The sequence below is a fragment of the Mangifera indica genome, chromosome 2, assembly GCF_011075055.1.
Source record: "Mangifera indica cultivar Alphonso chromosome 2, CATAS_Mindica_2.1, whole genome shotgun sequence".
Lineage (NCBI taxonomy): Eukaryota > Viridiplantae > Streptophyta > Magnoliopsida > Sapindales > Anacardiaceae > Mangifera > Mangifera indica.
The window spans coordinates 13,052,045-13,076,184 of record NC_058138.1 but is presented as its reverse complement, the minus strand read 5'-3'; the positions used below and the strand labels follow the sequence as shown (position 1 = coordinate 13,076,184).

The window sequence follows — 24,140 nt, the reverse complement described above, 5'->3', positions numbered from 1 at the left end:
CTTAAATTATATATAAAAAAAAATGTTTACATATAGTATTACTCTTTAGTAATTATCTTTCTTTATATATTCATCATTAATCCGTTTGTTTGAATACTAAGAGGGGAAACCAGAAAATTGATCTCAGACACAAAATTAATTAAGTGAATATGGACAGAGCCAAAATACTATAATTTTAGATTATAACGGTTAATAAAATTGGTAGAAAATTAAAACTTTCAAGGAGATTATGTCTGTGAAACCTTGATTTACATGGTTACTCTATCCCAAGTTTATGCAACTAACTAATATTGGTAGAGTTTCCGGTTATCAAAAAAAAAAACTAGAGTTTTATATAAAAAATATTATTATTTATTTATATGATGATATATTTGTATAAAGTATGATCATAATTATATGATGACATATAATTTATATATCTAATTATGTATAAAGTTTATACACATGGTTTTATTGAATTAAATTCTAATCTCAATTGAACTATACCTCTATGAACACACATCAGTATTGGCACTTTAATATTCAACACCAGAATTCTAAAAAAAATGTACTAGATGTCAACTTATTATAGTTGAAAAGAAGGGAAAAGGACTATTTCCCATCCAAAATTTAGCCCAATTTCAAAGTCACACCCATGGGAGATGAAAAACCTAAACTCTCACCCATGACCAAACTTCTCTTAATTTTTTCTGTTAAAGGGAGGGGTAAAATAGTTATTTTACTGTTTATATAAAAAGTTATAAAGTTTGTTACTTTTTCCTCCCCCAAGGTTTTAGAAACTAATATTTTACCTTTACCTAAAGTTTTTAAACTTTGAAAAGTAACATTTTCACCCCCAAACCTAGGGTTTCCATATTTTTCAAAACTCAGTCACCCCCGATAACTTTCAAAAATAGTAGTTTCACCCCCACTCTTCAACTTTATCTTCCGACGTCATCTTTAACCTCCTCCTTCTCCTGGTGTGATGATGGTCATGGAACGAAGAGATCTTTCTTCGTTGCATAATCTAGATGACGAAGGATGATGCTTCATCATCCTTCGTCACTCATCAAGTTATCTAGACGTGACAACGAAACGTCATCATTTGTCTGTTCCTCTAGATTTGGGCGACGAAGGTTCATTCTTTGTCGTCCTTTGTAGCTAAAGAAGGGAGATCGATGGAAAGCGTTGGCTGTCAGTAGTGGCCAGAGAAGGAAGCAAACCCTAGGGGTGAAATCTAAACTTCTCAAACTTTGTGGATGGGTTAAAGTGTTAGTTTTTAAAACTTGAAGGGGAAAATGATAAAATTTTGAAGTTTTACAGTTTATAGGTAAAATGATGATTTTACCCTTGTCTTTAACTGAAAATTTGGAAGGCAGTTTGATCATGGGTAGAAGTTTAGGTTTTTCATCTCCCGTGGGTGTGACTTTGAAATTGGGCTAAAATTTGGGTGGGAAATAGTCCTTTTCCCTTGAAAAGAATGTCACCATTAAATGTCCAATGATCATACGCATTTTATCAGTGTGGATTTTTTCTACTTCTGCCATATCAAAGAAGGTGCAAATGGGGTAAAGCCATGCTAGTCATAAAAGTTACCCATACATCTAAACAAGTTATTTTTTTAATGTGAAACCTATTAATTAATACTCATATTATGCATTTTGGATCAATATAATGGCAAGGCAAATATGAGAGCTATTAATGTAACAACTCATTTTATACAAGGTGATACTAGGGCTAGATTCAACTTAAGCTCGAGTTCGTTAAACCTTCATCAAAGTCGTTTGAATTTGGCTTGCTTGAGGATAGTTGAGTTCAAATTTAAATTAAGTCAAACTTTGAGTTTGACTTGGTATAGTAGCCAATTGAAAAATGGTTAAAGTAATATCGTTTTAATGCATATTAATCAAAACGATATTATTTTAGTCGATTCATATAAAATTTTTTCAAATTTGTGAATTTAACGAGTTGAACACTTTTCAAGCTTGAGCTAAAAAATATTTAACTTTCAAACTCAAGTTCACTTGAGTTAAGTTCATTTCAAGCTCAAATAAACTCGATTTAAATCCAACCTTAAAGGATACTTTTCATGCTATATATATATATCTGCCACCTTTAGTTTTGAAAACTTTCATTTTCACCTCACATCAAAAGAAAGTTTTCTTTCTGGCCAATTTGGTTCTTTTTCAACGTTGTTCTTTCCTTTCTCTATGACAAACAAATGTGTGTTCATGGGTTTTTTTCTCATCGGTTCTCCTTTTTTGGTGTTGTTTCCACAATTTTCAGTCATCGGCTATCAACTTCTAGGGTTGTTTTTGTCTATCTGATTGTTCTATTCTTGTTCGACCATTGATGGGTGCCTTAATGATTTCTTTCTTACCATTGCTCTCTCTTTAGCCAAGAACAAGTCACAACTCTCTTTTCCGGGGCCATAATAAGTGAGTTTTTTTTCTTTGACAATCAAGTTTTATTTCATCTCTTTCAAGGGTTCTCCTTTCAATAACCAATAGACACTTCTAGGATATTTGATGATTTGTCATGGGTTTTTTCTCCATTGATTCAGCTTCCTAACTTGAGTTCCTACCTTCCTATAACTTGTGAGTGGACTGATGGTATCCAAAACTGGTTAATTAAATCGATTCGTAGTAATTGAGATCAGTTTGACGATATTTGAAAAAAATCATAAATCAAAACTAAACTAATTTAAAGAGTAATTGATTTGAGCTATACTAAAAATACTAATTAATCAAATCAAATTTTCAGTTCACTAATTTTAAATCAAATTTCTAAGGATTATTTTACTTTCTTATTTTTCTCTAATTTTTTTGAAAATATACTCGTTGCTTTATTAATTTTTGTTCAACTTTTTAAAAACTAATTCAATATAATTAACCACTTTAAAAAATTAGACAAACTAGTAACCAAACCTCAAAATGGGTTTTCTATGTTCTTGAATTGAGATCTAAATTGATTTATCAAATAACTTAATTTTCAATTTAGTTTTCAATTTGAAAATTAATTCGGTTTGATTCCCATATAATTTTAATTACCCTAGAGTGGATGTGTTCATTCTTTATATTTTGGCTGCCATATTGGTTCATAATCGGTTATTATTTTGGGTGAAACAACTTTTGTTCTTTTTTCAGTTACTATTTTGTGTGAAATACCTTCTGATTTTGTTTGAGTTATGATCTTTGATAAGTGGAATCATTTCTTGTGGTCGGCAAAGAATAATAAGTTCGTTGATAATCGGCAGTTGGGCTTGGACATAGCAGGGGACCGAGCCGGCCTCAGGACCTGCATTTTGGCACAACACAACTTGTCACTGTAACAGGTAAGGCCCGGGAACACCAGGAAGATCGCTATCAAGAAAATTTAATTGCAACAACGCGTCCCTTTGAAAGACCCGCAGACAGATGGCTCCAGAAACTGATCTCAGCAAAACTCAACCAGGCCACAATGGCTACCATGGTTTGCAAACAAATCCTTGTACATCGCTCATGCGACCTTCCATAAGGTGCAGATGACATGTGATGCAAAAACTCAAATTTTAACCCAAAAAAAATCACCACAGGCCTCTCTTCCTTACACACTCACCCTCCCATAAGAGCAAGAACAAATGAGGTACAATAGCCTAGATAATAATGAATCACACTTGACCAACAAATCAGTCTCAGCTTGTTGGAATAAGACTTCATGTTCCTTCTTTGGCTCTAATGCTTAACTGAGTATGAACCACAAACATGCTTATGACACAACATCGCAGCAACTACAGAAAACAGTCATTGCATATTGCAGTATGCAATCCCCAAACAAATAATATATAAATGAAACCGAGTTTTGCTGATAACATTAGTGAAAAAAAACACAAAACAATGGTATGGAAAATCAAATAATCCTATTATAATGATTAACCTTTAGAGCAGCGTTGCCATATATTTCTTTTAGAGCTTAAATATTGTTGTTGGGCTATTGCAGATCAACTTAAACCTTCAGGTAAAATGAAAAATATGTCATAATAAAGTTCCCCAAATTGTCTTCTATTTGTTTATAACTTGTGTTTGCTAAAGGGATTATCATTGGTATGTTATAATTCTGTCTGCTAAAGTGGCAATTCAAGCTCTTTGTAGATTTTGAGATCTACCAAATAGAGCTTGGCTATCAACTAATCAGTTTAAACATTTCAGTTTGGGAGTAGCTTAATACAAATCCTAGCAGCTAGAGATCTTGCACATGGCAGCATGTTTTAAAAAGCAATGTAAACTAGAAAAATTACAAATGCAACTTTTATTTTTTTACACTTCTATCAATCTCTCATTCTCAAACTGTCTCAAGTCTCAATCAATTTTTAATTATATGTAACAATTTAGTTTCTATTTGTAACTTGTTTAATAATCGTTTTTCATTCAACAGACTGCTTCTAAAATCAAACACTTATTGTCCAAAATGGATAATGCAACATAATGTTCAACCAATATTTAGAAGAATTTCTAAATTTACATTATGACAAAGCTATTTGATTTTATTGATCTTATTTCTATTATGATTTATAGACTGCTTCTAATTATGGCCTAGTATACCTTTGCACAATTGCGCTAATTACATTAATTATAATTAGCAGATGTGCAAAAAAATATCGCATTTATGTCACTAAAATATCTTTATTCTGGTGTTACTATTTATCAAACATTAACAAATATTTTTAATGAATATTAAATTGATAACTCTATTATTACAATTACATTAGATAATGTCAAATATAATAATAGAGTGATTTAATTAATAATGAATAATTTAAGTTTACCATTTATTAGAAGATTGTTTCATATTAGGTGTGCATTAGGGGTGAGCAAATTACATGTTTGGAAGTGAAACCAATGGGTACCTGACTATCGGTTTAGGTTCTTACTTACAATTGAAAATAAATATTGTCGGTTTTGAGTAATAAACTTAAGTAACCTATAGGTTTCAAGAATGGTTCTGGTTCCTTGCCTTTGGGAATCGGAACTGACCCGAAACTTAAAATTACAAGTTAATATTGTTTAGAATTATGTTTGTTTTTTCAATCCAGGCAAAGCTAGCAATGTCAGAATTTGCAAGATATGGTGCTCGAATATTAGTTGTTGCAAACACCAAGATTAGCACTTCCATCCTAGTTTTTGTTGTTGAATGACATGATAAATCATTCTTTTCCACAATAGGGTAGTGGAGGAAGAGGTTGAAAGCTCTAAATTCAAATTAATCATTTAAGGAAGGCCAATGGACTTATTCCCACCCAAAGAGCCCGAACACCATTTGACTCGAGTTTGACTTAAATGAAAAATAACTTGACTTGAATTTGTCGAACCAATATTAAGGGTGGTTTGAATTCAGTTAGAATAAAAATATTTTAGTTTAAATTCGATTTAAGTTTAATTTGAATTTATGACGCAAATTCATGGCTTAGAATTTGTGGCTCATTAACAAAATGATGTCGTTTAACAATTATTTAATATAATTCGAATCAAGCCACAAGCCAAGTTCGAATTGAATCGAGCTATTATCTAGCTCATGAGTCAAACCGAGCCGAACTCTCTATAGCTAGAGTTCGACTTGATTTTAAAACGAGTCGATCTCTTAACTCGAACTTGATTCATATTCGAAGTAAACGAATTCAAACCTAGCCGAGTTGGCTTTCAAGCCTGAGCCAACTTGGTTCAACTCTAACCTAGTTAAGTTAGTTAGTTTTAAGAGCAAAATCGTCATTTTACCTATAATATTAAAAATACACTAAATTTTTTTCTCTTAAACTCTAAAAACTAACAATTTTTTCCTATGATAAATTAAAAAAAATCACATTTCCCCCCGTAGGGTTTATACTTCAATATTCGACCACTCCTTCTGGCATATTGCCAGTAGTCTCTTCCTCTCGACAGTTTTTCTTTCTTCGACAGGCTCAACCTCTCTTCTCCCTTTAGCGATTGTGCGACTCTTAGGCAAAGGGGAGGTTGATCTTGTTTTCATATGAGAAGATGATTTGTCTTTTCAAATGAACATCGCCTGATTGCTAGATGGAGAAGAGACGTTGGGGGAGACCGTTGGAGAAAGAGGAATTGTCAAGAGGGAGAGACCGCTGGTGGTGGCACCAGAGGAAGTGGTTGGATATAACCCTTAGGAGGGAAATATGATTTTTTAAAACTTCACCAAAAGAAAAATTGTTAGTTTTTAGAGTTTAGGAGGGGAAACCAATATAAATTTTAAAACTAATCGATTCAATTAATTTTTATTGTTCATGAGTGAGTAAAAAAATTTTTCAAAATTAAAAAGTAAAAACCTGGGAAATCATCAATCTTAGGTGGGAATAGGGTTAGATTCGAGCTGAGCTGAATCGTGCTCGAGCTCAATGCGATTTGCATGGAATTGAGCTCAAACTCCTTTCAAATAAGCTCAAGTTTAACTAGTTTCAAAAGAGCAAAACTTGAGTTCGAGTTTTTAAGTAACTCGTTATTAAAATGATATCATTTTATATCAAAATTTTTAGCTTACGAACTTGACGAGCTAAACACTCCAAAAACTTGAACTCAAAAATATTGAAGTTTTAGCTTTGAGTTCAAGTTTGTTTGAGTTTAGCTCATTTTGAGTTTATTCGAGTTAAATTTGAAATCAAATTTGAATAAACTCGATTTGAATCCAACCTTAAGTGAAAATAAGTCCTTTGGCCTTTAAAGAATGAATCAATTAAGAAGATTAGAAGAGGGCCGTCACTCTCCCAAATATATGTATATATGCTGTATCACATCAAATACCTTCAACCCAATACAACCATTCCAAGAAAACTCGCCATCACCTTAAAAAAATGATAAAAGAGATTTAGATCCAAGGAAGAGCATAAATGAGCCAAATCACTTCCCCCATAAAAGGAGTATCCATATCCATATCTCTCACAACTCGCTCTTCTTACTCTTTTTCCCCTTCATTCCTTCGCTTCACTTCTCACACAACTCGTTTCTCTTTCAGGTGCATTTTTCATTTATTTCTTGAAAATTTACTTATATTTTCATTTTTTGCTTATGTTTTTATCTCATTGATAGATCTATAAGAGCAATGGCCTCCCATATTATTGGATACCCTCGTATGGGGCCAAAGAGAGAGTTGAAGTTTGCATTAGAATCGTTCTGGGACGGCAAGAGCACCGCCGATGATTTGCAGAAGGTGGCGGCTGATCTCAGATCGTCCATTTGGAAACAGATGGCCGAGGTGGGAATTAAATTCATACCCAGTAATACATTTTCATACTATGATCAAGTGTTGGATACCACTGCCATGTTGGGTGCTGTTCCTTCAAGATATAATTGGAATGGTGGTGAGATTGGTTTCGATGTCTATTTTTCAATGGCTAGGGGTAATGATTCTGTTCCCGCTATGGAAATGACCAAGTGGTTTGATACCAACTAGTAAGTTGTGAAACTCAAAGATTTGTTTTTCAAATTTTATTTTTTTGTGGATAAATGTTTGATGTGTTGTTTTTGGTTGGTTTTGTAGCCATTATATTGTGCCTGAATTGGGACCGGAGATCAAGTTTTCATATGCATCTCACAAGGCTGTCAATGAATACAAAGAGGCCAAAGCCGTAAGTTTGCTCTGTTACTATTGATATTATATTATTACATTATTACATCATTGAGAATTAAATTGTATAACATAGATAAATCTTTTATCCACTTACCCAGTACAAAATCTGATGCCGAAAAACAATTAAAAGAATTCCTTTAGTTTATACTTTAACCACTTTATTTTATTTAACATTCTTTACTCTGTCTGTTCTATAATCTACAGCCTTCCTTGAACTACATTGTTTTTTGACAAATGGTTTAATAAACCCAATAATAAAACAGAAAAAAGAGTGTTAAAGAGTTAAGTTCGAAACTCCTGCCTTTTAAGGATCTAATTTTTTGTAAAAAAGTGTGATAATAGGCGAGTTAAAGCACAATGTCAATGTTACATGAATTGTATGCTAAAAATTATCGAACACAGAGAAGTTAAAAGTCCAATTATAGCTTTGTTAAACCAGAATGAAAGTTTTCGTTCTGGGGCATGCATACAATTAAATCAATGAAATATTCAATGGTTCATATTAATGGTTCAATGCTTAAAGCATGAGAATTAACAACAATATTTTTGAACTTGATGTTTTTCTGATTGAATAACCACCTTTCTAAATTAAGTTTAATGATCAACTTTTGGATTGCATCATATAGATTTTCATTATGGCTATTACCTTCAATTAAGAGATCTTTTTAAGTGTACTCATGAAATGATTAATGGTGGCTTTAATTCTATAATATCCCTTCTTGATTTTCTATGCACTTCTTGATTCGCTAAGTCTCTTTTTGTTTGCTTTTTCTTGTGCAGCTTGGAGTTGATACAGTTCCCGTCCTGGTGGGCCCTGTCTCATACTTGTTGCTTTCTAAACCATCAAAGGGTGTGGAAAAATCTTTTTCTCTTCTTTCCCTTACTAGCAAGATTCTTCCTGTCTACAAGTAAGTCATGTGATAAGATTGATTATTAATGTTTATATATGACTGAGTTGAGTCATCATGGTCATGTTGCATATTGTACTTGGAGGCATTTCTCTCTTTGATTGATCCATGTGAATTTATATATACTGGCAGGGAGGTTGTGGCTGAGTTGAAGGCTGCTGGTGCTACCTGGATTCAGTTTGACGAGCCAACTCTTGTGATGGATCTTGATTCTCATCAGTTAGAGGCATTTACTAATGCTTACTCCGAGCTGGAGTCATCTCTGTCTGGCTTGAATGTCTTAATTGAGACATACTTTGCTGATGTTACTCCGGAGGCATACAAAACTCTAACCTCGTTGAAGGGTGTCATTGGGTATGGGTTTGACCTGGTTCGTGGAACAAAGACACTTGAATTAGTAAAAGGTGGATTTCCTTCTGGCAAATATCTCTTTGCCGGATTGGTTGATGGTAGGAACATTTGGGCTAATGATCTAGCTTCTTCCCTTAGTACCCTGCAGACTCTTGAGGGCATTGTTGGAAAGGGTATTTTCTGTTGCATTCCTTTACTATTGCACTTATGACTTATTTTTATGGTTTTAATAATTCTAGCTGTTTGGTTCTGCAGATAAGCTTGTAGTCTCAACAGCTTGCTCACTACTCCACACAGCAGTTGATCTAGTGAATGAAACTAAGTTGGATAGTGAGATCAAGTCCTGGCTGGCATTTGCTGCACAGAAAATAATTGAAGTAAATGCACTGGCCAAGGCAATTTCTGGGCACAAGGATGAGGTACTGCAGTCTGCCACGAGGATTTGTTTTATATGTGTTTTTATTATTTAAATGGTTGAAATTATAGTCTATAACATTTACAGAATATTGTTTTTAAGTTTACTGTTATACATTTTGCCCATCAGAGCCTTGAGATAATATTGTGGCTAATCAAAACTCTTAGAATGACTCAAAACTATCATTTTGGGTCAATGTTTTATATATGTTGACATATACAAAGTAAAAGTTTGAGGGTTCCAAAGAAACAAAGCTGATTCTTTGTTGTGTTATCATGTCTTAACAGAAGAAATGAAGTGATATTTTTCTATTCATTGCCTGATATGTTTTTAACTGCATATGTTTTACATACTTTGAGGGAAAGACTTTAATGTAATTCTCTCATGTTAATATGAGATTCCCCTTCTCTGAAACCTAATTTTCTTCGTTATGTTACTTTTTCTGAATTTTTTAATAAAATTTTCTTCGTGAATGCGTGTGCACAACATTGGCCATTTTTCTTAGCTCTGCTAAATCCTCATTAGTTAAGGGTGGTTGAAATTCTTGACTCTGGAAATGATGATTCATAGCCCTTCAGTTGTGTCCAAGAAGTTAACTTATACTCTGTTTGACTGAGTCCTCTGTATTCCTAGAATATATTGTTAATTCCTTTAGATTCAGAGTGGATGGTAGCATACTGTTGCTGCGAAGTTTTGGTTTTAATTTTATTCTTTTGTTGTTGTATGAATGCTTCTAAGTGCTTCATTGCATTTTTTCCTTTCTGCAGGCCTACTTCTCCTCTAACGCTGCAGCTCAGGCTTCTAGAAAATCCTCCCCAAGGGTGACACATGATGCTGTCCAAAAGGCTGTAAGTGATTACAGAACTATTTTTTTCTTTCACATTGCTAATTTTCTTGGACCGGTGCTTACTTGTTGATTCTTGTTTAGGCTGGTGGTTTGAAGGGTTCCGACCACCGCAGATCCACTAATGTAAGTGCCAGGCTGGATGCTCAGCAGAAGAAGTTAGGCCTTCCAATGCTTCCTACCACCACTATTGGATCTTTCCCACAGACTACAGATCTTAGAAGAGTGCGCCGTGAGTACAAGGCAAAAAAGTGAGATTTATTGCTCTTGATGTTGTGTTTTGATTAACTCTTTCATTATTTCTGTTTATGTGTTATGCAACTAGTTGTGGTTTATTTCCAGAGTCTCTGAGGATAATTATGTCAAATGTATGAAGGAGGAAATTAACAAAGTTGTCAAGCTTCAGGAAGAGCTTGACATTGATGTTCTGGTTCATGGAGAACCAGAGGTGAGTTAAAACTTTTGAATAGATTAACTTAGTATGTCCACTGGAGCTGTGCTTGCTGCAGAAATAAGATATTGAATTCTTTTTCTGTGTCTGTCTGTCTCTCTTTTGTCACTTGTATGTCTTGGCAATGCAGAGGAATGACATGGTTGAGTACTTTGGGGAGCAACTATCTGGCTTTGCCTTCACTGTGAATGGCTGGGTTCAATCTTATGGCTCACGTTGTGTTAAGCCTCCCATCATTTATGGTGATGTAAGCCGCCCAAAGGCCATGACTGTCTTCTGGTCTTCAATGGCACAGAGTATGACCAAGCGACCAATGAAGGGAATGCTCACTGGGCCAGTCACCATTTTGAACTGGTCCTTTGTCAGAAATGACCAGCCCAGGTGAGAAGAGTAATCCAACTAATGTTATAAAACTCAGTTTCTAGTATTTTAACCTTTTATGTGTTTCCTGTTTCTAGATTTGAGACCTGCTATCAAATTGCTTTGGCAATCAAGGATGAGGTTGAGGATCTTGAGAAAGCTGGTATTAATGTCATCCAAATTGATGAGGCTGCTTTAAGAGAGGGTTTGCCCCTTAGAAAGTCTGAGCAAGAATTTTATCTAAAGTGGGCTGTGCACTCCTTCAGGATCACCAACTGTGGTGTACAAGACACCACCCAGGTTCATCTTTAATTTTTTTCTACTTAATGTTACTTGTCTTGTATCTTTGCTTAATGTTCTTTTATGTATTGCTTGTATAATCTTGGAATATGCAGGTCATGTTGACAAATACCTTAACAGACATTTTCCATAATGAAATTACATAATTTACTTGTGAAAATTAATGTGCAACACTCTGCTTGATCATAGGACGAACGTGTTTTTTATATATTTTTTAGTTTTTCAAAATAGAGCCTGCAGTTTTGCAGCTGTATTGGTGAATGTGCACATCTCTTTATGTATTCATCATGAGTTAATAATATCATCTGAAAAATGTTATTGTTAATTTCAACAGATCCACACCCACATGTGCTATTCGCACTTTAATGATATCATCCACTCAATTATAGACATGGATGCCGATGTAATCACTATTGAGAATTCTAGATCAGATGAAAAGCTTCTCTCTGTTTTCCGTGAGGGTATAAAGTATGGTGCTGGAATTGGTCCTGGTGTGTATGATATTCACTCGCCAAGAATTCCTTCCTCAGAAGAAATTGCTGACCGCATAAACAAGATGCTTGCCGTTCTTGAGAGTAACATCCTCTGGGTAAACCCCGACTGTGGTCTCAAGACTCGCAAGTATTCTGAAGTCAAGCCTGCACTTAGCAACATGGTTGCTGCTGCCAAGCTTCTTCGTAACCAGCTTGCAAGCACAAAGTAAGTTCAAAAGGTGGCATGCAAGTATATCTTATAAAGTTAGGAGATTATCTGCGAGAGACTGAATAATTTGGCGGCTTTGTTCTGAGATAAATTTTCCTTTTCTTGGGAGATGATTATGTTTTTCTACTGTATCTGGGTATACTATCTAGGCCATTATTGCCTCCAATTTTCTTTTCTATAAAGCAATTTTATCTTTACCATATTTGCCTGGCTTTACTGTGTTGTATAAATACCTGGAAAAATGGAATGGAAAATATAGAAATGTAGTTGCATATTGGTACCATTTGCTTTTCTGGTCTCTTTGTAGGGGTGGATCCCAGTTGAGCTGTCTTGATTACTGGCTCAATTCGTTGAAGCTCAAAATGAACGGCCATAAGTTGGGCTCAAGCCATGGGTATGTAACATTATTGAACTCAAGTTATAGGGTGTTCGACTCTAATAAACTTGCAAGCGGCTTCAGACCAGATTAAGACTTCCTTGGAGTTTCATTGTTATCCTCCTTTAGTGATTGAGACCTTAGAGAAGCAAATAGGATCAGTGCGCTTTGAGCCAAGTAATACTTGAATGTGGATTTGCTTAGAGTTTGATCAAATTCATTATGTCAAATTTGAGTTAAAATTAGATTGAATTTGAACTGATGGAAAATATTGTTGGATGATTATTGATGAGATTAGAGATAACTATTTTGGTCCGAATTTAGGGTCTTGGGCCTTTCTTAACCTTATCAGATAAGAGATTTTCTAATATAATTAAGAAAGGAGATGGAAATAAAAAATATGTTCACAATCTTACTAATAATCTTTCATTAATAAGTTTAAGATATTAACATATCCTTATAATTTTAAATTATTTATGTTTTTCAAATTTATTTATTTATTTTGCTGTGTATATTAATGTAGTTAATATATGATATTTGTTATATTTGAAATAGTGAGTTTGTTTTAATTTTAGTTAATTTTATTATTTAATATATTTATGTTGTGCTTATAATGTATGAGAAAGGGATTATTCCTTGTGGGGACGAGTATAAGAAATGGATAGGGAGGAGATTTTCTTTCATGGAGAAGGGACGAAAAATCTTTATCATATTTGTAATGGAGATGGAGATTGATATCTTTTACAAGGATGAGGATGGGGATTGATATCCCCTCTTTGCCCCTCTCTGTTGTCATCTCTAGGTGGGATGAGTAGTATTATTGACAGAATAAAAAATGTTAGTGATGAAATAAATAGTATTATTGATAGATTAAATAGTGTTGACAATATCATTATAAGAAGATTCAAATCAAATTTAAATTGAGCTACTAAATAAAATTTCAGTTTGAATTCAATGTGAATCAAATTGAAAGCCAATTCGAGCTAAATTGGCTTGGATCAGTTTATCCGTACATTCGAAATCTTAAACAGTCGTAAATGTTTCCTTTAGTGAAACAAAATTTTGCCATTACGATAAAACTTGCATCTGAATTTTTATAAAAGTTTTCATGAACTTCTTGAATCAATTGCCAATTGTGTATTTGATAAAAAAATCATGCAAACAAAACTATCGTGATGGAAGTACAGCACGCGGCAAGCATGAATTTGAAGTTATTCTTCACAAAGCTCGTCCTCTGAGATGCTTCAAAAATTCGAGACAGAGTGATTAATATTTCAGAATAAACGAAAATGTATAAGGCGAAGCTGCAGGAGCTGTGCCATAAGAGGCGTTGGAGCTTGCCGAGCTACTCCTCCATGAAAGACGGACCTGATCACAACCCTCGTTTCAAGTCTTCTGTTGTCGTCAATGGCCTCTCCTTTCACTCGTCTGTCTCTTGCAAATCTTTTAAACACTCTCAAAACGACGCTGCCATGTTCGCTTATCTCCACTTGACTGCTTCTACTGGTATGACTGATAATGCACTTGAAGGAACGATGTCTTGAAAATTTTTTATATATTATTTTGAAAATGAATTTCCTTCTGTTTTTTGTGTTTCCTTGTTTCATTGAAGTATTGTTATACTAATTTTTCTTAACTATAATTATTGGAAGATATATGGAGTCAACATAAAGGGTTTACAAATTTTATGGTTTTTAATATTGAAATGAGTAGCATGATCTTTTCTTGTTATAATTATCATCAGGTTCCTCGATTGCAAGTGCTGAACCCACTGCAGGAGAACCAGAAATGGGAGAAAATTTTAGGGGTACTGAGATTTATTTACAAGCTTCAGCTGACAAAAATGGTGAGGAATTTCATGATCACGTGTTTCTTTCAAAAAATTATCTTATGAAAAGCTAGAACTCTTCTTTTACAATCCTCATAAACTTATATTTTTAAAGCTCTTATCGGAATAAATCACTAAAATGCTGGAGAACAGTTTTACAACTAAGAAAGGAAAATTCTTTAGTCTTTCTACTCACACAATTTCTCATGGCTCAATTAGTTCTGGAATTTGTTTATTTGCAAGGAAGATTGAATGTACCACTATGCCTATCTTTGGATTCTTCATATTTGATTCTTATCGGAAAGAAATAGGGCAGTTATATGAAGCTTTTTAGTTTATGCTATTGTTCGTATGCTATAGTTATCAAAAATCACAGGACAGTAGCTTTTCAATGTTTTCTTTTTCTTTCTCATTTTATCCCCAGTCCAAGAACAGACTGTTTCTTTGTTTTTAACATCCATTTTAGGGCAGAATAGATTAGACAACTAACCTCCTAATTTCAAATTTGGGCGTCAGCTTGTGTGACATTAAAACTAAAAATTTTTTTGCACTATTTTAAATGATTCCATGTGAATGACACATTCTTTAAATTTTTTGTTGTGCCATGATTGATTTCCTGTAAGTTACCACATCTCTTGCTGTGCTTGCCCGGGTACCTCTGTAAGATATCTTACCGGGTTGACTTGTGGTTATAGATGTTTACAAATGTCTGCTGAAGAATTATGCTCGACGCAAAAATCTTGAGTCACCAGTGTATTCCAGTATAACAGAGGGCTCAGCTCATTCCCCTTGCTTTAAGGCTACAGTAACAGTTGATGGACATACTTTTGAGAGCCATGAGTTCTTCGCAAATCTAAATCAAGCAGAACAGGCTGCTGCAAAGATTGCTTTAACATCATTGTCATTGGATGGACTTCAAGAGGTAAATGCCAAAATTGAATCCTCCATTTTACTCTAACAATATGTTGGGCACAAAGACAATCATTAATTAATAAAAGTTTGTCTGCATGCACATGCCTGCTTATATTCGTGTGATTCTGTAATGTGTTTCATGCTTATTGTGACTCATATTATTGATTTTATTCTAATTTCCAAGGATTATATTGTTGATTGTATTCTAATTTTCAGGATGACTATGGCTTTTACAAGAATCTCTTACAGATGTTTTGCCAGAGACAAGATCTTTCCTTGCCGGTGTATAAGACAATACAATCTGGTGCATCTCACATGCCGGTATTTTATTCTACTTTGGAAGTAAGAGGTGAAGTTTTCTATGGGAAGGCAGGAAAGTCCAAGAAAGAGGCTGAGATCAATGCTGCGATAGTTGCTTACATAGCTTTAATAGAGAGTATGTTACCCTTTTTCTGTTGTATTTCGTCGATGTTATTCTCTCCGTCACAAAGTAGCACATAAACTCAAAATGGGGTGCATTTCCATATTTTAGAAACTTTTCTATTTCCAAAACTCCTTGAAACTTGTACAAAACGTTTCGGGTTATTTTGAAATTTTTAAAAAATTTTGAAACGCTTTTAAAAAAAAAAAATCATAAAATCGATTAAACACATATCTTTTGTATTTTCAAATCTGAAATGTCTTTAAATCTCATATTGAATTCATCTCATCTCCACTTTTCGATGTGTTATTCATCTCCTTCCTTACATATTATATAGACTAGTGTGTATTATTATTATTTTTTAAATATCTATATGTGTTTGCTCAAGAACAATTTACAAGAGGTTCTATAATTCTATTTATAGTGTTATTTCTCTTCATTCTTTTTGTATTATTTATTTTTATATTATATAAGTTTATGTATTTTTGTTACAAAAAATTTGATATTTATAAAAAAACCCTTATATTTTTCATATATATAAGTGTTCCTATATTTTTTAAAAAATGTGTTTCCATGTTTTTCTGTTTCCATTTCCGTGCTACATAGGTCACAACTTCAATCCTTTGGTATCTCTTTCTTGGTTCATCTTGTTATCCTATTTTTGAGTGCTTATCTTGTTTAATTATTTAATTTGTCAACTTTACATTTTCTTTCTTATTCATTTGGATGTAAATTTCTGAGCTATAATAGTGCTGAAGCTTTTCCAGATTTTACCATCAAGCCTTCATTAGTCTCTCAGGCCATTCTGTTGCATAGTTCATCTGTGGCCCATTAGCATTAGTTTCATTGTACCTATTTTCTGTTTCCTGATTATTTCCAAGTTTTCCGTCCATCATTAGTCTCCAAGTTTTTCATCTTACCGGAGTGAGTAAACCAATACCCTTTGTACCTGGCAATTTCACTTTTTGATATCATCAAATTTTCCGTCATTTAACGATTTGCTTGAATGTTTTACTTTATATATGTGCTTCCAAATGCATTTGCACATATAAATGCGTCTCTCTGTTGCTCTCTCGATTGTTTCCGCTTCATTGAATTAAGCAATAGAATAGCTGAATATTCAATTTGGTACCTAAGTTCTGGTATTTGTTCAGGTGGACAGAGTCCGACAATTGGGTTATCTTCTCGCACTACTGAGGTGAATAGAGCTTCAACATCTACTTCTACCTCAGACTTGGCAGTCATTTTCGATTCCGAAAACCTCCAAGAAAAATCTGATGTCTTGACATCTTTAGTAACTAATTACACGTATAATAGTGAAGGTAACAAGTTCTTGCAATTCCTATTTCTTTATATTAACCATATGTTAAAAAAGCATGAAACAAATTTCAGGTTGCATTAGCCAAAAATTATACTGATTGTTTCTTCAATTATAGATGACATAATGCATATCACACAATTAGTCCAAGAAGTACATTCATCTGAAACAAAAGCAGCCAATGCAAAGAGCAGCTCTGATGAATCTATTCCATGTATGCATGACACGCTGTCTAGCTTTCATATACCCACCTCACCCGAAGGATGCTCAATTCCTTCTCCTCCGATAACAATGAAGCAATTACCGGATATTTCTTCTCTCTCGATTGCAGACTTAAGTGTCGGAACTCCTGCAGAAACAAGAAGCTACTTGCTTTGCAACAGGGTGAGGGTTTATTCATGCATCCCTGAGATTACATTCCCCAAGGGCATCACACTGCTGCCAATTAGCGACAATCAATGGGTGGCCGTGAGCTTGGAGTTCCCAAATGAAACCAATTAGAAAATGCTGCTCTCTGGTAACTATGTCTATCGCCTATACATCATGATATGACTGATAAATGTTCTTCTGTATTGAAATTTGAAATCAACTTAGAAGACTTGTTATGGATCTCATAGTCTGAGACCGTAAGACTTATATACATAATAAATAATAACTATTGCCATACTTATAAATTGTGTCTGTTGTGTGACATTTTTGGCTGCTGAAGCAGTTCACTTAAATTTATCTGATCTTTAGTACATCTATCAGGATTAAAAACACAATTTTAAACCCCTGATTGGGATTTTCTTTCGAAGTTAATAATTATTGAGTTTATAATCTACTCATGACGAGTCGATCTGACCTGTTTGCATTAAATGTATTGGTCGCAGTTGAAGGAGGTTATTGACAATTGGACACGTATTAAAGCCCAACAATTGCCATATGATTAAAGGTACACAAAAGAGGCAGAAATGATAAACACAATACTCCTCTCAAAATACATAGAAAAGGTGTTTCCACTCCCGGAATCAAAGTACATAAAAGACAAATTGTGCTGTGAAAACAAATAACTTTGGATCTCTTCGAACATTACGGATCAATCCCACGAATGATTTGATATATTCTGGTTGCACAATTTACAGTATTTCGATTTACAGATTTAGTATGATTTTTTCCAACAATAATGGTAAATTATTCTAGTTCTTGACCAAATTAATTTGGAGTAATAAGTAAATAACATGGATAGTTGGATACACTTGTTTTTTAATTATGCAATATTAAATACATCCCCCGCAGATATGTTAAACATGTCAAAGTAGATATACATATTAATAGACTTGATTTCATTTTTTGCATAAACAAAAACAATACAAATTTAGTCAATTTTAATTGAAACATACATAATTATTTTACTTTTACTTTTTATTTTCCATTTAATATCTTTTTTTTTTTATAGTTATTTTTTGAAATAACTAGCCAAACTTGATTTCAAGAGGTCCGTTTGCTAGACCTACTCTTGTGATGATTGATATCTATAACACATGCTTCTAAATCTTAAAAGGAGGTTTGATACATAAGTTTCATAGAAAAAGAAGTATTACAATGAATTATACAACTTAAGTTAAAATTGGTACAATTATTACTAAAATTAATTAAAATAATATAACTGGAACCAAATTGGAAAAAAAAGGTGGTTTGACAAAATTTCGAATCAAACCAGACAATTCTGAGTTTTAAAATAAACCAAACCGAACTAGAAAACTATGGTTTGGTCTAGTTTGATTTATTGTTTTGTAACATTCATAGGTACGTTTAGGGTTGGATTCGAAATGAGTTTGCTCGAGCTTGATATAAGCTTTGTTCAAACGAATCTAAACTTGAGCCTGACATATACGAACTCAAAGTCGAACCAGAGCTAAAATATATTAAATTTTTTTTTTAACTATACCACACAAATCACAAGTGAACTAAATTCAAGCAAATGAGTTTGGCGAGCTCGAGTTAAGTTCAGCTTATCTACATAAACTCCTGATCTATGAAGTGAGCTGAACTGAACAAGAGCCTAACGAAGCCCAAGCTTGGTGAATCCAAGCTAAGCTCAAGCTGATCTCCCCAAAAACGAACTTTACTCTATTCGGGTTTAATTCGGTTCTAATTCAATTCTAGGTACGTCTTAAGGGTATTTTTAATCATTTTATGTTATTTAAATTATTTTATTTTGAAAATTTGTGAAGATGCACAGTCAAACATATTAGTTGTATGCCCATTCATTTGCTAGAATCATTCATGCAATGTGAATGATTGTGCAATAGGGAGTTATGTAAGATGAACATGATGAATGATCATGCATTGATGATGCACCACCATTTATATGCAATGGCTATGGATAAATCGTGTCTCTAGATGATAAAGGACATGACCCATGGCAATTGTAACTTCTTGGATGAACGTGCATGGGGAATTCACTGCCGTACATGATGGTTTTTACTTATAAACAATATAAAGAGATTGATTTTGGTTGAGAGGAATTTTATAATATTTTTACAACCCTCCTAGAACATCAGAAAAGGAAGGAAGTCAACGGAAAGCCTATAGCCACTTAATGATTATTGAGTCGTTAGAGATAGAGGTAAGTAGGTGATTCTATTCTACAATGTTCTTTAAAGTTAAAAATGTTAGGAATCCATGATCATGTTAATATCTAGTTGTAAATTATAGTATTATGAATTTAAGAGTCGAATGAAAAGTAATGATATGTATGAATTGAAAATTTGAGTTTAAATATATATTGAAGCTACTGTATTTCTAATCTTGATTGCTGAGAATATTAATAAGCAATTTGGGATGATAAGATTAACCTAGGGTGTTAGAGATTTAATTTTCATGATTTAGGGTGTATAGACAAATGCCAAAAGAAGTGCACATCATTCATACATAGGGATGAAGATGAGGAACAGTGAGAGTGCATGGGTGCATGGTCATAATGACATGCAAGGATGCACAATCATCACTAGGATAGTGACACTAGTGCAGACATGTGATATAGTGAATGTTCATGCATAGACCATTTGTGCCCATTTAAAGAACTAAAATTACCGAACTACATTAAATTGTGTGTAATTGATGGGGGATTAAATAAGCGTAACCTTATATGGTTAAATTAAGGAATAATTAAGAGTTCCTAACTATTTGGATGAAGGCATATATCTCGGGAAGTTCAAATTCAAGTCAAAAGAATTAAGAAGTTGTACCTATACAGAAACAATTGAATGGTTTATGATGAGCCAATGATTGTGTGCAATGTGGCATAAGAATATGGATGATGAGTTGATGTTGTGTGATCTTTGAAAGGATTAAAAAAGTATCAATGTCGTATGATCTTTGGTATGAGTAAAGTATTAAAGCTTTGTTATGTGACTTAGGGTGATGCCCTTGTTATGTTATCTAGGGCGATTAATTGTCATGTTGTGTGATTTTGGCATTATGGAGATATTGTGTCACTATTATGTGATTTCTAACATGAGGTGTCATGTTGTGGGATCTTAACGTTAATAGATTTTGTGCTACTATTTTATGATCTTTAACACGATAAGGTCAATATTGTGCGATCTTTAGCCCAAATTCAGAGTTATTATTGTGTGATCTCAGACTCACAAACACATGTAAAAGCATGAGAGTTATAGCATAGTACTTATGAGATGTTTCATGCCCACACCTGTATGAGGTATTCGTAGTTGAGGGTGTCAGTCGAATAGTTCACTTATGAATTTGTGTATGGAAAGAAAAACTGCATAAAAGATTCCTCCTATAATCAGTGAGATATTTCATATGTGTGCCTATGGTAGGGACCATCTCTAGATGGATTTTTGGGTAGGCTACTTCTTAATTTATATGCATGGAAAGAATGATTACATCAATGATTCCTCATGTGACAAAGGTGTTGACGCCCTATAGAGCCTATAGTTTGATTGACATTTGTTATACGCACTTTGTAGAGTTGTTGTGTATGAGTTTGAGTACCAAGCTTTCATGAGACATTTATGTGATGTCGAGGAGTTTTAAGAGAGAAACAAATGCATAACATCATCAACAGAACATAAAATTGAGAAATCTTAATAATGATTGTTATGTGCTAAATTTACGCTAAGAAATAAGTTGTGAAACACTATGATTAAGAATTATGAGTGTGCAAGTTATGGTTAATTATTTATTGAGTGTTTTTTTTTAAATTGTTTTGTAGGTAAAAGAAAAGTCAGACAAGTCTACAGGAGGAGAGTTGATTGGCTATGTTAGGGTTGCACAGGGAGAGACATTTATGATGTCATTGTTTTATATTAGGAAAATTATAATAAATGTCTAAAACTAAAGGGTGTTAAGCAAAATTACTCAAAACTCTAAGGATTAAACAAAAATGCCCTTAATTTGGAAAATGACTAAACTACTCTTATATATAAACCCCATATTTTCCATGGATTTGTTGTTCAAATTCAGAGAAAAATTCGGATCTCCCACAGGCACAATGGATTTTCATCTTTTCAGTAGATTTTTTGTGTTTTTTGACAACAAAAAATGACACATAAGGATAATATATCATCTTATTTATTGTTTAAATTAATTTATTGTTAGGAGTATTGAGATTTGAGAGAGATTTTGAGGTTTGAATGTTTAAGATTTCGATTTTGAATAATACATAGAATAATTTGATTCTTGGTTATTTTGCTTGAATTTTTTAAAGGGTTTTGTGTTATTGGATGTATAGACTTGATTTGTATTGAAATTAGAAGCTGAAATGACGATTTTTGGTTAGAAAATAGGTTAGATCTGTCGACGCTATGATAATCTCCCCACGGGTGCACGTGGGGTGGAGGAAAATTTAGTGTTTTCAAAATTTTAGGGGGAGGGGGAAGAGGGGGAGATCCACGGGGGTCTGTGAAAAATTTTACATTAAACCGTGGGACAATTCGTGAAAACCGTAGGTTGGGTGGAAATTGACTTTTTTTAAAACTATAGGGCCTGTAGGAGAGAGAATTTGAACGGCCATAACTTTTGATCCGGGAGGAGTTACGAGACCTGTAATATACCAACGCAAAACTCATTTCGAGTTCTATAATAACAATTAGCTTTGCTAGTTGTGCCCAATTTGGAGGCCTAAGTAAAACTGTTTCAGTGTGTATTATACAATTTTTTTGTTTTACCAAATTTAAGATTTTCGATTTTTATGATTTTAAGCTTGTTTGTGACCAGGCTAGAATTTTTTGATATGTAGTTTTCAAATTTGATATCTGTCTCTTTAGTTTGGTGCTTTTCTAGACATGTTTTATAATGTAATTATGGAATTTCAGATCGATTTTTCGGTTTTTTCATTCCTATGAACATGAAGTTTTCAAAATTTATATATGTTTTTTCATATTTTCGAGTAATTTTTTTATTATTGACATCTTGAGTTTCAATATATCTATTTATTCTTAACATATTATTTAAATCATTTATATATTGTGTAATATCATAAAGCCTCTCATATTTTTTAATATTTTATTTAACCCCTAAATTATTTTCAAATATCTAAATACCCTCTTTACATGACATACAAACTAGATTTAACAAATAAAATTAAGTTTGAGTTAAGATTCATATAAATATTTTGTTTTACGAATTAATTTTTTCGATTCGAATTAAAAATACGAACTTCTTTCTTCTGAACGAACTCATAGTAATTGATATTTAAATAAAAATAAGAGTGAATGTTAGTGCTTAAGTGATATGAAAAATATATGTAATGAGAATGAGAGTGAGAGGGTTTATATAGATATGGTGAAATGTAATTTTAATATTTTAAAAAAAAATAGGACATTTTTGCTTAAAAATAAAAAAATGGGTAATTTTGCTTAATAAAAAGGTAAAATTGCCATTTAATTTAATTTCCCTTTATATTATGTTATTTATGCATTAGACTATTTTTGCTATGTGACTACTATTTACATTTATTACATATATGAATGATGTATTTGCTTTTATCCATGATGAGACACTTTTTGCAAGCTTTTTCATAAGATGTTTGTCATGCTTACTAATTTTTTAGGTTCCAATTTCCACTGCGTTGATATTCAGGAAAATAAAATTCTAAGTAAATTAATTCAACATGTCTTTTTTGATTCTAGATCTTTGGAGTGTATACGTCTAGAGATGAGTGTTACAGGTTTGGGTCTATAAATATAAAACACAATATTATTAACAAACGATGTGTTATCAATCATATTTCTGATTTTTTTATCTATTTATTTATGTATATATGAATTTTTTCTTTTAATTTTAATTATTTTTAGTGTCAATACAATTGTAGGCTCGATATACCAAGAATTACAAATATGTATTGTCATTCTTGCTTTGAGCCAAAACTATTTAACTGAGATATAGAACCGTCACAAATAACGGTAATAAGCAGACTAAACTTAGTCTAGAAATGTTGCCCTTGATTTAACTTTCTTTATTTGGCCGAAAAATTTTATTCATTACCTCTTGAAAAGTGGAAGGGGCATTTTACACGTAGAGTTTAATTTTGACACTAAAAACAAGCCAAACAAAATTATAGTTATCAACTAAATCCAACATGACATACAAACAAACATGCATTATTTGCATAAAACACACACACACACACACACACAACATGAAAGTCACCAAATTGTAATTCATACTGTAAACTTTGTTTTAAAATTTTTCTATTCGAAACCAAACTGTTTTGAAATTCAAACCAATTTTTGAACTTCCAACAATTTGATATGATTTTATAGTTAGAATCGTTTTACTCACCCCTACTAAGTGTAATCAGTACTTTGTTTTTTTCATAACGAGAAATTCTATCCAAATTGAACCGATATATTTGGTCAGAATCAACCACATCAAACAAGATAAACTTTGGATTCAATAACTGATTTCACAATCATTGAATCCAATAAATTAAGAGTTTGATTTTGATATGTGTACTTGCTGAGATTACGTTCCTTTATTCTGCATTAAGGACCAATTAAAATCACACAGACAAACATGCACCAAATGCCCGGAAATTAAGGTTAAATTTATTATAAAACTTAAAACAGAAGATAAAAAGTTGACTCTTGACATTAGAAGTTAAGAATAAAATAGTTCTAATATATAAAATATATAACTAGTCAACAATTATTTAAAGCTTAAGAGACAAATCAAATCCTCATGAATGTTCAAGCTGATGATCATTTTTTTTTGTAATGGAACGAATTCCTTCAGATAAATCAAGTTAAACCCGTTGATCATTAGTAATGAGCTTGAACCACTAGAGTTGTAAATGAAAGAAAGTCTTAAGATCATAACAATGGAAATATATACTTTTAAAATAAATAAGTTAT

At 32.9% G+C, this 24,140-nt stretch overlaps 2 protein-coding genes across 2 annotated transcripts; both read left to right on the top strand.

Annotated features, from left to right (window-relative positions):
* Window positions 1-6,763: 6,763 nt before the first annotated feature.
* On the top strand, window positions 6,764-12,204 carry LOC123209441 (5-methyltetrahydropteroyltriglutamate--homocysteine methyltransferase-like). The gene is made up of 12 exons (XM_044627506.1): window positions 6,764-6,975; window positions 7,050-7,412; window positions 7,501-7,588; window positions 8,371-8,498; window positions 8,631-9,022; window positions 9,105-9,268; window positions 10,032-10,112; window positions 10,193-10,359; window positions 10,451-10,556; window positions 10,690-10,940; window positions 11,018-11,219; window positions 11,554-12,204. Exons 1-12 carry the CDS (start codon window positions 6,851-6,853, stop codon window positions 11,920-11,922), a joined length of 2,436 nt encoding a protein of 811 aa, XP_044483441.1. The 5' UTR covers window positions 6,764-6,850; the 3' UTR covers window positions 11,923-12,204.
* Window positions 12,205-13,548: 1,344 nt separating this feature from the next.
* Window positions 13,549-17,442, top strand: LOC123208558 (double-stranded RNA-binding protein 1-like). The gene is made up of 6 exons (XM_044626093.1): window positions 13,549-13,803; window positions 14,042-14,143; window positions 14,821-15,047; window positions 15,254-15,473; window positions 16,613-16,780; window positions 16,895-17,442. The coding sequence occupies exons 1-6, from the start codon at window positions 13,587-13,589 to the stop codon at window positions 17,275-17,277; spliced, it is 1,317 nt and encodes a 438-aa protein (XP_044482028.1). The 5' UTR covers window positions 13,549-13,586; the 3' UTR covers window positions 17,278-17,442.
* Window positions 17,443-24,140: the final 6,698 nt, after the last annotated feature.

Bases quoted from the DNA above. Each gene is read 5' to 3' on its own strand.
- LOC123209441 (XM_044627506.1), top strand. From the start codon at position 6,851: ATGAGCCAAATCACTTCCCCCATAAAAGGAGTATCCATATCCATATCT. The intron at 7,589-8,370 runs GTAAGTTTGCTC...TTTCTTGTGCAG, and splicing joins AATACAAAGAGGCCAAAGCC to CTTGGAGTTGATACAGTTCC. The intron at 9,269-10,031 runs GTACTGCAGTCT...TCCTTTCTGCAG, and splicing joins TTTCTGGGCACAAGGATGAG to GCCTACTTCTCCTCTAACGC.
- LOC123208558 (XM_044626093.1), top strand. From the start codon at position 13,587: ATGTATAAGGCGAAGCTGCAGGAGCTGTGCCATAAGAGGCGTTGGAGC. The intron at 13,804-14,041 runs GTATGACTGATA...AATTATCATCAG, and splicing joins CCACTTGACTGCTTCTACTG to GTTCCTCGATTGCAAGTGCT. The intron at 15,048-15,253 runs GTAAATGCCAAA...TCTAATTTTCAG, and splicing joins CATTGGATGGACTTCAAGAG to GATGACTATGGCTTTTACAA.